This window comes from Rana temporaria, chromosome 6, assembly GCF_905171775.1.
Source record: "Rana temporaria chromosome 6, aRanTem1.1, whole genome shotgun sequence".
Classification (NCBI taxonomy): Eukaryota; Metazoa; Chordata; class Amphibia; order Anura; family Ranidae; genus Rana; species Rana temporaria.
The window spans coordinates 144,175,204-144,187,360 of NC_053494.1; the positions used below are offsets into that span (position 1 = coordinate 144,175,204).

General features: G+C 39.2%; 1 protein-coding gene across 1 annotated transcript in view; it reads right to left on the bottom strand.

Moving 5' to 3' along the window:
* Positions 1-1,698: 1,698 nt before the first annotated feature.
* Positions 1,699-12,157, bottom strand: part of ABCA12 (ATP binding cassette subfamily A member 12) — a 292,157-nt gene continuing 281,698 nt past the window's right edge. The window contains exons 57-58 of the mRNA XM_040357483.1: positions 7,328-7,465; positions 1,699-4,331 (exon numbers count right to left, since the gene is read on the bottom strand). Coding sequence (XP_040213417.1) covers positions 4,239-4,331; positions 7,328-7,465 — 231 coding nt within the window. The 3' untranslated portion in view covers positions 1,699-4,238. The remainder of the gene's footprint in view (positions 4,332-7,327; positions 7,466-12,157) is intronic.

Sequence of the window (12,157 nt, forward strand, 5' to 3'; positions counted from 1 at the left end):
TTTTGTGCCATTTGGTGTTTTGTATGGGCAGTTACAGGGCTTATCAGCACCAGAAACGGTCAGAGAACCCAGTATTTCCAGCAGCTTCAAATCTTTCCTAAGCATCAGTAAGGTATATTCAACTTTGAAGCTGAACTCTAAGTAAGCAAAAAAATGTACATTTAATCTAGCTACCCATTTATAAAAAATGTCTGCAATGAGACTCTGTCACCACCTCTTAGGCCCTGTACACACGACGGGAAACCTGAGAACCTGCTCGGTAAGTTTCACGTGTACACGCGAGAGGTTTTCCCGTCGGGAAAACTGTGGGGAGAGCTTTGGCCGGGAATCCCGACCGTGTGTATGCTCCCTTGCAGTGTTTCCCCATAGGAAAACTGCCGGGTTTAAAACCGCTGGGAACCCCGGCGGAAAAATAGAGAGTTGGTTCTCTATTTTCCTGCTGGGATTTCTGGCAGTTTTCCTGTCGGAAAAACTGCGAGGAAGCATACACACGGCCAGTTTTCCCGGCCAAAAGCTCACCCTGCAGTTTTCCTGGCAGGAAAACCGGTCGTGTGTACTTTTAAATTTGAGCAGAGGTGCAAGAATTGTAAAGAAATATACTCTCTAGTACCCCGTCTTGTGTTGAAATAGCATCTCCATTCTGATATATAGATGCTGTATTACTGAAGCTAGGAACAACACTTTCAGGACTTTCTGCCCCTGTTGCTACATCCTTATCTTCCAGAATATGAATGTACACGAAATTTTAAATTTGTGGAAAATTATCCAAAAACCAAACATATTTTGTATACTTGGCTCCATGCTGCAGCATCTGTGTGACATTGCAGCTGGCTCCAAGACCTGAGTGATTACCTCCATGGATCAGGCAACTCTCAGCTGTGTGCTGAAAGTGGGAGCCAGCTGCCAGTCAAGCAGATAGATGGATCCCAACAACATTATGGGGATCCTTCCTATACCTATATCCTTCCTATACTCGGCCCAATCAGCTGATAGCGAGCACTAGCCTGTTATCAGCCGTCTCTAGGTCACATGAGAACAAAAGTAAATGTTTAAATGGTTTGTCCATACATCTCTTTTAAATATTGTATATAAAAATATCTTGTATGAAACGATGCACATGCTCAGATTTACAACAATTTAATGATTGCCACCAACTCCAAAATGTATCTTATTCGCTCATAGCCCTCCCAAGAGTGTTATAACAGCAAATGAATATTCTCTATTGTATCACTGATCCTATTCTGGTAACCAGATACGCTTAAATTAGGCTCAGATACGAGCGGTGTAAGTGTCTTACACCGTTGTATCCTAAAGTGGGTTTCTGACACCCATCACCCGATTGGCTGAAAGGATAGATAATCCTATTGGACGCCTAGAAGGAGGGGAGGAGCTGCACGCTGGAAGCTGCCATGGAGGAGAGGCCAAGGAGCCGCTGCACACTGCCCGCTGCTTGCCTCCCCCCTAGATAGAGCAAGTGCGGGACCAACTGGCAAACAGCGGGAGGGGTGAGGTGCCCCTGCCGCTTGTTTGACCCCCCCCCCCCCAAATAAACCACCAGCCGCCACAGATTTTTTATATATATATATATATATATATATATATATATATATATATAATTTTATATTCTATTCTACTTGTTGCCAGTTATGTGTCAGAATTGAATAATCAAATCTACAAAATGAAAAGAGAACAACCAGGTAACAGAAAACATTTATTGTAAACATTTTGCTTTTAAAAAGCCATTCTTGTTTTTAAAAGGACAACAATGGCACTGTTAACATAATTTATAAATAAGTATGCCTGTCTTGAAAATATTTGTTGCTGCTCACGGTGAAAGTCCTTGTGTCACTGCATTTGCCATTTTAATCAATGGCTTTTAAGAATAAAGAAAATAAAAACGTTGGGAAATAAAGACATTGAATATGTTAAATTTTATTGAAAATGTTTCAGTTTTTTCATTTTACTGAAAATATTACAAAGCAAATCTTCTAAAATGGAATATAGTTCTGTATAATAATTAGTGAATTTTCAGCAAAATTAAGTGCTTTTCTTCCTGGCATCAGTTGGATGCCTTTTAAAAAGGTCACGTAAAAAGTTTAAATAAATTAGTTTAGTGGTAGTGATGGCAGAATCAAATCACAGAAACTTAATTACACATATATTTTTTTCAACTTCTTACAGTATTATCATCTTAAATGTGCACAAAAATTGCATTCAAAATGCTAAACACTAGCACCATTTTTTCTTTTATTTGGTACAATCATTAAATAGAAAATGACTGAAATTGAAAGACCAGTAACAAGGTATATCTTTACAAATATATGTATACTATGGAGTACACAATTAAAACAATAAATCTTTGGTAGTAGAACATAGTTATATCTATTTTCTTTTTAACTGCATTTGTTTTCTTAATTTTAATATTTTTACAAAAATTCTGGGTACCCATTAGACACATCATTGTGTTCCAGCATTGTTGTTGCACCACTTTTGCAGGGCTAGTACTGAATGCACATAGACAAATAATGCAGTTCACCAAAGGGTATATTAAGCCTTAATAGAGTATGTTAACTCTTATCATGATGATTAAAAAAAAAATTCTGAGACCGATAATTGCTGACCAATGAATTATATTTGTGCAGCATTCCTGACATTTTCTCTCTCAGCAGTGGGACCTTCTTGGAGAGCAGTGCAAATCAATAGGCAGCAGAGACAAAACATACAACATGAGGGTAAGTGCCACACATAGACGTGCCTGGTTAATGCTGTTCAGTTCATTCTTCTGGGGAAGAAATCGGTGCCCTCATAATTCAGCACTCATGTAAGAAGGGTTCCTACGACTAGTTAGAGATATCATATTTATACACAGACTATCCATCTGGTAGGGCTGGCAATGAGCACAGGTGTATCTCACAACAATTGCAGCCCGCGGGAGCTCTTATGGGTTGTTCATCCTTAATCAGTCAAGTAACAGCAAATGTAGATGCTGCTTTTTTTTTTTTTTTGTACCTAGTCATTATTATACTATATTTGGAAATAGTGCAAATACATAAACAGTTGTGGACTTTCCATGCAGTGCCAATTTATAAAGTGAAACTTTGGGCAAAATGGCATATATGATGCAGTCTGTCAGTAGTTACTAGTGACATAGTTTTATTACCTGTTGAACCTGTTTGTTATTTTTAAACAACCTTTACCGGACCAAGCTGTACAGAAAAGGTGTAGTGTTGAGGCAAACCATTTAACACCAACAGATGTGCTTTTATAACTGCTTAAAAAGTGTTAACTGGAGTCATGCTTTAATTTGTTAGCCAAGCACGTAGAATCCATCTAAATTCACTAGTCTATCTAACACTGCCCTCTCCACAGGTTGGCAGTGCTGTTGTCTTTTAAAGAGGGTACATTGCTCCTCCATAGATACAGTGGAGCAGTGAGTGTAGCCACTCTAAGACAAGGAAGTGTGTTACTGGCAGGATCACCAGGTGAACATAAAGGGAAAAAAAAGCCAAATATATATAAAACCAATGCAGCCAGGACTGGTAGGTTGTATTATACTAACTGTTTGTTTTTATGTTTAGATATGCTTTAAGCGCAGTCCAACAGCCCAAGTGCATAAATATGTGTAAAAAAAAGGCATGGATGCATACAGTCCAGATAAACATTTTAAAGACTTGGCAAAATTAATTTTTCTATTCTAGCAAACATTTAGAAAAAATGTAAACAATCGTATCCTCTTCTGCTTGCAGCAATGAAGAGTCTGTTAAATAAATCTTCTATTATTGGACTTTATCTCTCTCATCGTCTTGGTTTAATAGTATCTTTAAATGTACATTTTTGACCACTGAACAGCAAGACAGAATTTAAGAGCCAATATATGTTCATGTCACCTTATATATCTAGCTCTGAGTTCATCAATAAAAGATTCATCTGTTTCTATAAATTGCATTTTCTTTCTGTTTAGAAATGTCATGACTGTCATTCTGAATATGGCACTATCATGGAAACCATTACTACATTTCAGTAAGGCAGTTTTATCAAAATGATCACAGACTTACAATGCCTACATAAAAAAATATACATATAGACGTTTGTTGTTAAAGGAGAGTGATGGTCATGATTAATCACATTTAGGTTTGTCTCTTTGGGTGACCTTGTCTTCATAAAGTGCTTAATTCTTAATTTTTTTGATGCTGATATCCCCTGAGAGGTTTTTAAGGAACATTCAATCTGTAGAATCTTTATGCAACCACCACCCGTAAGTCCTGGCTGCTACCACTGCCGAGACTGGAATTATCAGGGGTTGTCTGGGCCTGAGCAAAGTTGATGAAAACCTAGAAAAAAATAAAAGGGCAAATTAGAGAAAAATAGTATTACAGCACTTTCAAAGTCATGAGGCACTAACCCAAAGCAACCAATCAGATTTGCTATATCTTACTGTACTTTGCATAGTGTTTTTTTGTATATAACACAAGGTCTTGACTAGGCAATTGGTCATATTTAATTGTTGGAAACAGAAAAGTAGTAACACGAAGAATAATCTATTTATAGCCCTACATGAAAGGTCTTCAGTTGCCCCAGGAAATCTGTGTTTCTTATACTGTATGTACCTCTCAAAAAGAATCACAATAGTTTTGGAGCAAATGTCATTTTTTTATCTGCTGATTTTTATAAAACCTATGTAACAGAGTTCACACATAACACTGGTGTCAAAGAGCATTATGAAAAATCTAAAGAAATAGGAGAATCTGTTTGCTTTTAGACAACTTCTCTCTGCTGAGCAGTAGGAGAGGGAATGGGAGGAGAGATGAGACAATTCAAATGTCAGTAATTAAAGCTTCAGCTACTGAGATCTGTAAACTTGAGGGAAAACAGTCCGATTATCACAGTAAACATGTGAAAGGGAGCATAGAGCTCTATCTGCTGGCTGGAAAGGGTACATTTTAAGTTTTCATATGTAATATTTCATATTTGGCCGACTACATAAAACTGAATTTCTCTTAAACTTTTAATTTTTTTTGTCCTAAATGCAATAAATAATGAAAAACCAGGCAACACCATAATCACTTTTATGGAGGTCAGAGGTACTGTAGGCCCTAAATAAACTTGCTCTCAGCTATATATACACTGTACAATATGTCCAATGGCACCTTGATCATGTATGCACCTAAAAGCTGACTGGTATATTTATTTTGCGTTTTTTCTGAACCAAAGCTGCTAGAGTTGGAAGAGATTAAACTCGATAGATGAATGTCTTCATTTTAATTAGGACCTCTTTGCTACTAATAGGGCTGAGTGATATAAAATATAACATACCTGTTGTCACCTCAGTTTATCAAACTACATTATCATTTGACCAGTATGAAATATGTTGTATACAAAAAACAACCTGTGCTGCTTACTTTCTACAAACCAACAAAAATATCAGATAAGAGCAGCTCCCACTTTCTTGTGATTCTCACAACAATCACATAGTAATAATTAAGTGCAGCACTCTCAAAGGTTCTCAGAAATGACACATCAATCACAAAATACCAAATATTCAGTTGATTGGACATGATTTGGAAAGGACCTATATAAGGTCCCACAGTTAACAGTGCATGTCACAGAGCAAACCAAGCCATGAAGTCCAAGGAGTTGTCTGTAGACCTCCGAGGCAGGATTTTATCGAGGCACAGATCTGGGGAAGGGTACAGAATTTGTTTTGCAGCATTGAAGGTCCCAATGAGCACAGTGGCCTCCATCATCCGTAAATGGAAGAATTTTGGAATCACCAGGACTTTTTCTAGAGCGGGCGGCCCGGCCAAACTGAGTGATCAGGGGGAGAAGGGTCTTGGTCAGGGAGTGACCAAGAACCCAATGGACACTGATAGAGCCCCAGCATGTCTCTGTGGAGTGAGGAGAACCTTCCAGAAGAACAATCATCTGCAGACCTGTATGGTAGAGTGGCCAGATGGAAGCCACTCCTCAGCAAAAGGCACACAATAGCCCCCCTGGAGCCAAAAGGCACCTGAAGGACTCTCAGATCATGAGAACATTTTCTGGTCTGATGAAACAATGATTGAACTCTTTGGCCTGAATGGCAAGTGTCATGTTTGGAGGAAACCAAGCACCACCCATCCCTACAGTCAAGCATGCCGGTGGCAGCATCATGCTGTGAGGATGTTTTTTAGCTTTAGGAAGTGGTTGACTAGTCAGGATCAGGGTAAAGATGAATGCAGCAATGTACAGAGAAATCCTTGATGAAAACCTGGTCCAGCTTGGGGAGAGGGTTCATCTTTCTACAGGACCCTAAGCACACAGCCAAGATAACAAAGGAGTGACGACGGGACAACCCTGTGAATGTCCTTGAGTGGCCCAGCCAGAGCCCAGACTTGAACCCTATCCCTGGAGAGATTTGAAAATGGCTGTGCACCGACCCATCCAACCTGATAGAGCTTGAGAGGTCCTGCAAAGAAGTATGGGAGAAATTGCCCAAAAATAGGTGTGCTAAGCTTGTAGCATCATACTCAAAAAGACTTGAGGCTGTAATTGGTGCTGAAGGTGCTTCAACAAAGTATCGAGCAAAGGCTGTGAATACTCATGTACATGTGATTTTTATTTTATATATATATATATATATATATTTGCAAAGATTTCAAACAAACTTCTTTCATATTGTCATTATGGGATATTGTTTGTAGAATTTTTAAGAAAATCATGAATTTAATAAATTTTTCAATAAGGATGTAACATAACAAAAGGTGAAAAAAGTGAAGCACTGTGAATACTTTCCGGATGCACTGTATGTAGAATATAAATGTAAAAATAATGTGCAATCAAATGAGTTTAAATCAAAGTGAAAAAATTGTGATAATCGAAAATCACAATCACGGTTCTTATTCACATTCTAAATTGTGTGACCTGCATTTTGGTGTGAGGTCACTGTGGGAAATCTCACATAGTTTATATACAAGTACTGTGATTGTCATTTTCAATTATCAACACTTTTTCACTTTGGTTTTCACTTATTGGATTGTACATTATTTTTCCATTTATCTTTTAAATATGTGTTTTATATTTATACTAGTTTATAATCTGATCCATTTTTTTATTTTAATTTCTATAGTCATACACAAAGGTAGGTGGTATTTTGTGATTGATGTGTCATTTAATATTTTATTATTTTGTAAGCGTTGCACTTTATTTATTATTAGTAGGAAATATGAGCAAATATTTTTAATTTCTGCGAACTATAATTTTTAGCAAAATGCCTGTCGCTGTGCAAGTTAGGAGATAAGCACATCTATATTATATATAAAAAAACATTAGAAAATATTTTTCAGTGTACCTCATCCAGAGTTGTTTGACTGACTGAAAAGTTAATGATGTTCAAGGCTGTTTTATTAGCCTCGAGAAGGTCAAATATACAGGCGACTCCTCCTACAGACATAGGGACATGGTACTCTGCCATGGTGAAGTGGTGATCCTATTCAGAAAAAAATAGAACATTTTTTATATACATGCATACATACAAGTATCTTTTAAAATACATTCAAAATTTTTCAAAAAGGCACAAATGGAGCTCTAAGAATGAGTTTTTAAAGTCAACTTATAATGCCGCGTACACACCATCACTTTATGTGATGAAAAAAAACGACATTTTTAAAAACGTCAATTTAAATGACCGTGTGTGGGGGAAAACGTTGTTTTATGTCTTGTGAAAAACGACAAAAAAAATTGAAGCATGCTTCAATTTTATGTGTCGTTTTTCAAAACGTCGTTTTTTGTTTCACAGAAATTGACCGTGTGTAGCAAAAAACGACGTTTAAAACGACGTTTTTAAACCCGCGCATGCCCAGAAGCTAGTTATGAAGCGAGCTTCAAAGGAAAAAAGTGGTGAACGTAACCTCGCTTTGCTAGAGCATTGTGAAAAAACGATGGTGTGTAGGCAACTTCGTCTTTGAAAATTGAAGTTTCAAAAACGTAGTTTTTTACTTCACAGAAAATGTCGTTTTTTTTCATCACATAAAGTGATGGTGTGTATGCGGCATGAGACTATGTCAACTACTGAGACATGACTACCTTATGCTTTAAGAAAATACCATAAATCATACTGAGTAGCAGTGGCGGCCATAATGCAAGGCACAGGGGCACCACCCCCCTATCCAATGCATCCGTCCCCCTAATCTGCAGGGAGCTAGACACATGGATTTCAATGTTTTTTTTTGTGTAGCACATGATTAGAGCCAGAGGCTCTAATAGGCTTCAAAAGAGCACTGTGCCTCGAGCCCACCCAGGTCCTGAGACCTGTTTCCTGATTGGCCGAAAGGAGAAATTATCTTATTGGCCTAGGAGGAGGAGGGAGTAGACGCACGGTGGAAGCCCCTATGATTACGAGGAGAAGGAGATGCAGGGGAAGCCGCTGCCATTCGCCTGGAAGAAGCGCTGCCCGAGACCTAGACCTAGACGGGGCAAGTGCGGGGCTGTTGACCAACTTACCCGGTGGGGTGACCTGACCGACCGGGGGGTGGCTGTGGGTGCATTGTTTGCCCCCACAAAAATATACCACCAGCCGCCTCTGCTGAGTAGGGTGGAGGACACATAGAAGCAGTTTTCATACACTGCACAGGCAAAGGCCTTGTTCACACTGGTGCAACATACGCTCTGACTTTGGGAGCACATGTCGCATGACGTGTACAAATCAATGGTTCCCTATGAGACCCGTCTTAACTGGTTACAGTCGGTCCGACTTTGAAAAAAGTTCCTGCACTAAATTTGTCCATTTTCAGCCCATTCAATATCATTGAAGTCGGATCAAAGTCAGATTCTCGTCCTAACCATCCGACTTGTGACATCCGACATGGTGATCACAGCAGCAGGAAAAGGAATTTACGTCACACTGAGAATTGTTTTGATTGGCCAAAAGGACAAGTCTGACTATCTCAAATTCGGAGTAAAGTCGTATCCTGCTCATTCAAGTCGGATGGAAGTAGGACCGATGTTGCAGAGAAAAGTCAGATCGGCAGTCGCGTCGCACCAGTGTGAATCCAGCCTTAGACTGGATTCACACCTATGCAGGTTGCAGTTTGCACATTGCAGGTGCATTTTGTGTTTTTCAATACACATTTTTAATCCATTGAAGTCTATGGAACCAAAAACCAGAAAAAAGTCCCTGGCCCTTTCCATAAAATGTGAACATGTCCCATTGGAAACCATGCTAAATGGACTGTACAGTGTTTCTGCAAAGCTGAAAACGCACTAAAAAATACATAAGTGTGAACCTGGCCTAAGAAAGGATTCCCCTCCTTTTTGACTATTCCTTTCACTTCCCCTTAACTTTTAAAAGATTTTAATTGTCGCTTGGGAACCAGACACTAGGAGGCTGCAGGCAGCTGTATTTTAATCCTACAGTTGTTGTCACAAAGAGCCTCTTCGTTCTGTTTTCTTCTTTTTTTTTTTGCAGGAATGAGTGATAACAAGCCCTGTGCTAAAAGTACACTTATCCTTTTAAAAAATACACTCCTAAAACACAGTGAATTTCAGCTTGAATAGCTAATCTAAAGAAATGTAATTTTTCTCTGTTTCAGCATCAAATCGCATACGCTATTCTCTTACAGTCCAGTGCTTTATACACAGTGGATCATCATCTGTTCAAACATGTTATTTACAGTGCAGAAGAGAATCATTTTCCTTAAAGCAAACAATAATCTTTTGTTCTGAATAAACCTTTTGCATTGCAGAAGGATTTTTCCTTTTCTTTTTTTTTATATTCAGCGAAAACACAGCTTGTTTAGTCAGAAGACTTGTTATCCTCAAAAAACGAGAGCTAGGGACAGATATAGGGCCATTGATTTAAACTAGAAAATAATGTTTAAAGGAATTATCGTGAGGCATTATTGTTGAAAATTTTTCTAGCTCCTATTTTCTTCTTATTCAGAAACATTTTAACTGTCTGCGGTCCATTATCCAGGAGACTAAGGTAGGGCAAATGAAATTGCATCATGAGTTAGTAATTAAGTGATCAACATTGTTTCATCCAATACTGGAAAACCTGTCCAGAATTATTAAGATGTATTGCAGCACACAGTTTTTCTTTCTACGCTTCCAATGAGCAGGCACGGCTCTAGGCAATGTCAAAGTAGGATATTTGTTTTGGCAGCAATTGCTGGGAGAGCATCGTTATGAGAACAAGCTCAGGGAGAAGTGCTTTGACTGCTCCAACAGCCTATCACTTTCCACCTGTTTTCAAACTACAACTCTCATTATCCTCTAGCCAGATGGGAACCACATGAGCTGTAAATAACTATTATTAGAAGTCCTTCGAAAATCCTTTACATACCCCTTTCCAGGAGGGGTGGTTATAAGTTGCTTAAACTATAATTATATGCTATGTTTCAAGCTGTTTGTGAAGCATCAAGGCTAACATTTAATGGAAAATGCATGGTGTTTCATATCCATTAGATTGCATAATCATGACCAGAGTATTGTAACATTATTTTGCAATCTCCCATGGGGATATTAACTCACTGCACTTATAGTCTGCAGAAAATCCCTTTACACTGTGTCAACAAACACTATGGTAGATGCCAAAACCAATTCAGACCTAATCTCCTTTAAAATGGTAGTAAACTCTGTACCACCACTTGTACCTACAGGCAGCGCTGTATCCTGGCCTAAGCCAACAAGGCCCAGGCCTAGGACAGCACTTTGCAGGGGGGCAGCATGGAAAGAGTCCCCGCCAGCCTGCGCTACACTGTTTAGTGTAGTGCCAGTCTGATGGGGCGGACTGGGCTGAGAGGCAAATTAGTCTAGCACCCCCATAAAGCGGACGCACTGCTTTCGGTATGCGGGAGACCAGCATTCCGCAACTGCATACCCCCCACTTTTGAAGATGGGAATGAGGAACACCTAAAAGAAAAAGTACATAAGCATAGGACACACCCCTTGTCACGCCCCCTTAAAGGAGAAATTTACAAAAAACAAGATTAGTTAAACCCACAAGTGCTTCTTTTTTTTTTTAACAGTACTATTCCTCTATATTGGGTTTTGGGATTTACAAATGTAGCAATGTAGAAATTGGAAGAAAGCTTTAGCATCGGGAAGCACTTTTTGATAGATAAAAAGTGCATTTTATATACATCTATATAGATCAGACCAAAATGAGGGACAAATGAGGAGGAAAGAGGAACAGAGGGACATTGCTCCAAATCAGGGACAGTTGGGAGCTATGCAACTGTGGGGGGGGGGGGGCAGTGCTTCTAATTTGACTGTCCTATCAGCCTGGACCACAAACCTTCCTCACTGTGCTATATGTTTTCTCTGCACTACTGGCATGGTTATATCTTCTTAGTCCTCTCCATGAAATTATCAGAAATTTGTGCTTAAAGTAGAACTATAGGCAACATTTCTTTTTCATTTTGGAAAGAGTAAGGGAGGTTTATAGCCCCTGTCAGTTATTTTTTTACCATCCCTGTCCCATTTCAGAAATTTTCCTTCACTTCCTGTCCCATAGCCAGACAGGAAGTGAGAGTAAATCTATGCAAATTAAGGGAATCCATTGCCCCCCCCCTCCAGGCTCTCAGAACTAGTGTACACACTCTAAAATTTTAGGCCGGGTCTTAAACAGAAAATGGTGTGGCCTTTACAGGAAGGGTGGGTCATATTTAAATTAGGGGATGCACATCTATAGTCAGCCTACCTACAGGTAAGACAATAATAAGACTTACCTGTAGGTACTGTGAATATCTTGCACAGTTTAGGAGATAGAGTGCATGCAGCTGATGACATCTTTTTTTTTTTGCTTTGACAGCTGGCCCCACTGGCTGTCAAAATAGTGACTGAATCAGGTGTCAAGTCCTGGGGAAAAAAGTGTGGGAACTCCCACCCAAGATCCACTCCCCTACCAAAAAAATAAATGATACGCTCATATGTATAATTACTAAACCGCATGTTCTTTCTAAATCCTGCGTTAACTCGTGGCAGACCTCCACAATGTCTCCTGGGAACAATGACAAAAGCTCCAAGGAGACATTGCGGCATCGAGGAAGTTACGGAATACCCGCACACTACCTGATGAATCCATATACAGGAAGCAGCCAATAACATAAAGGATTACTAAGGTTCACATGCCCCTGACAGTGACTCGAGCTGGGCATCGCCGCTTAGTGAAGGATTGGCT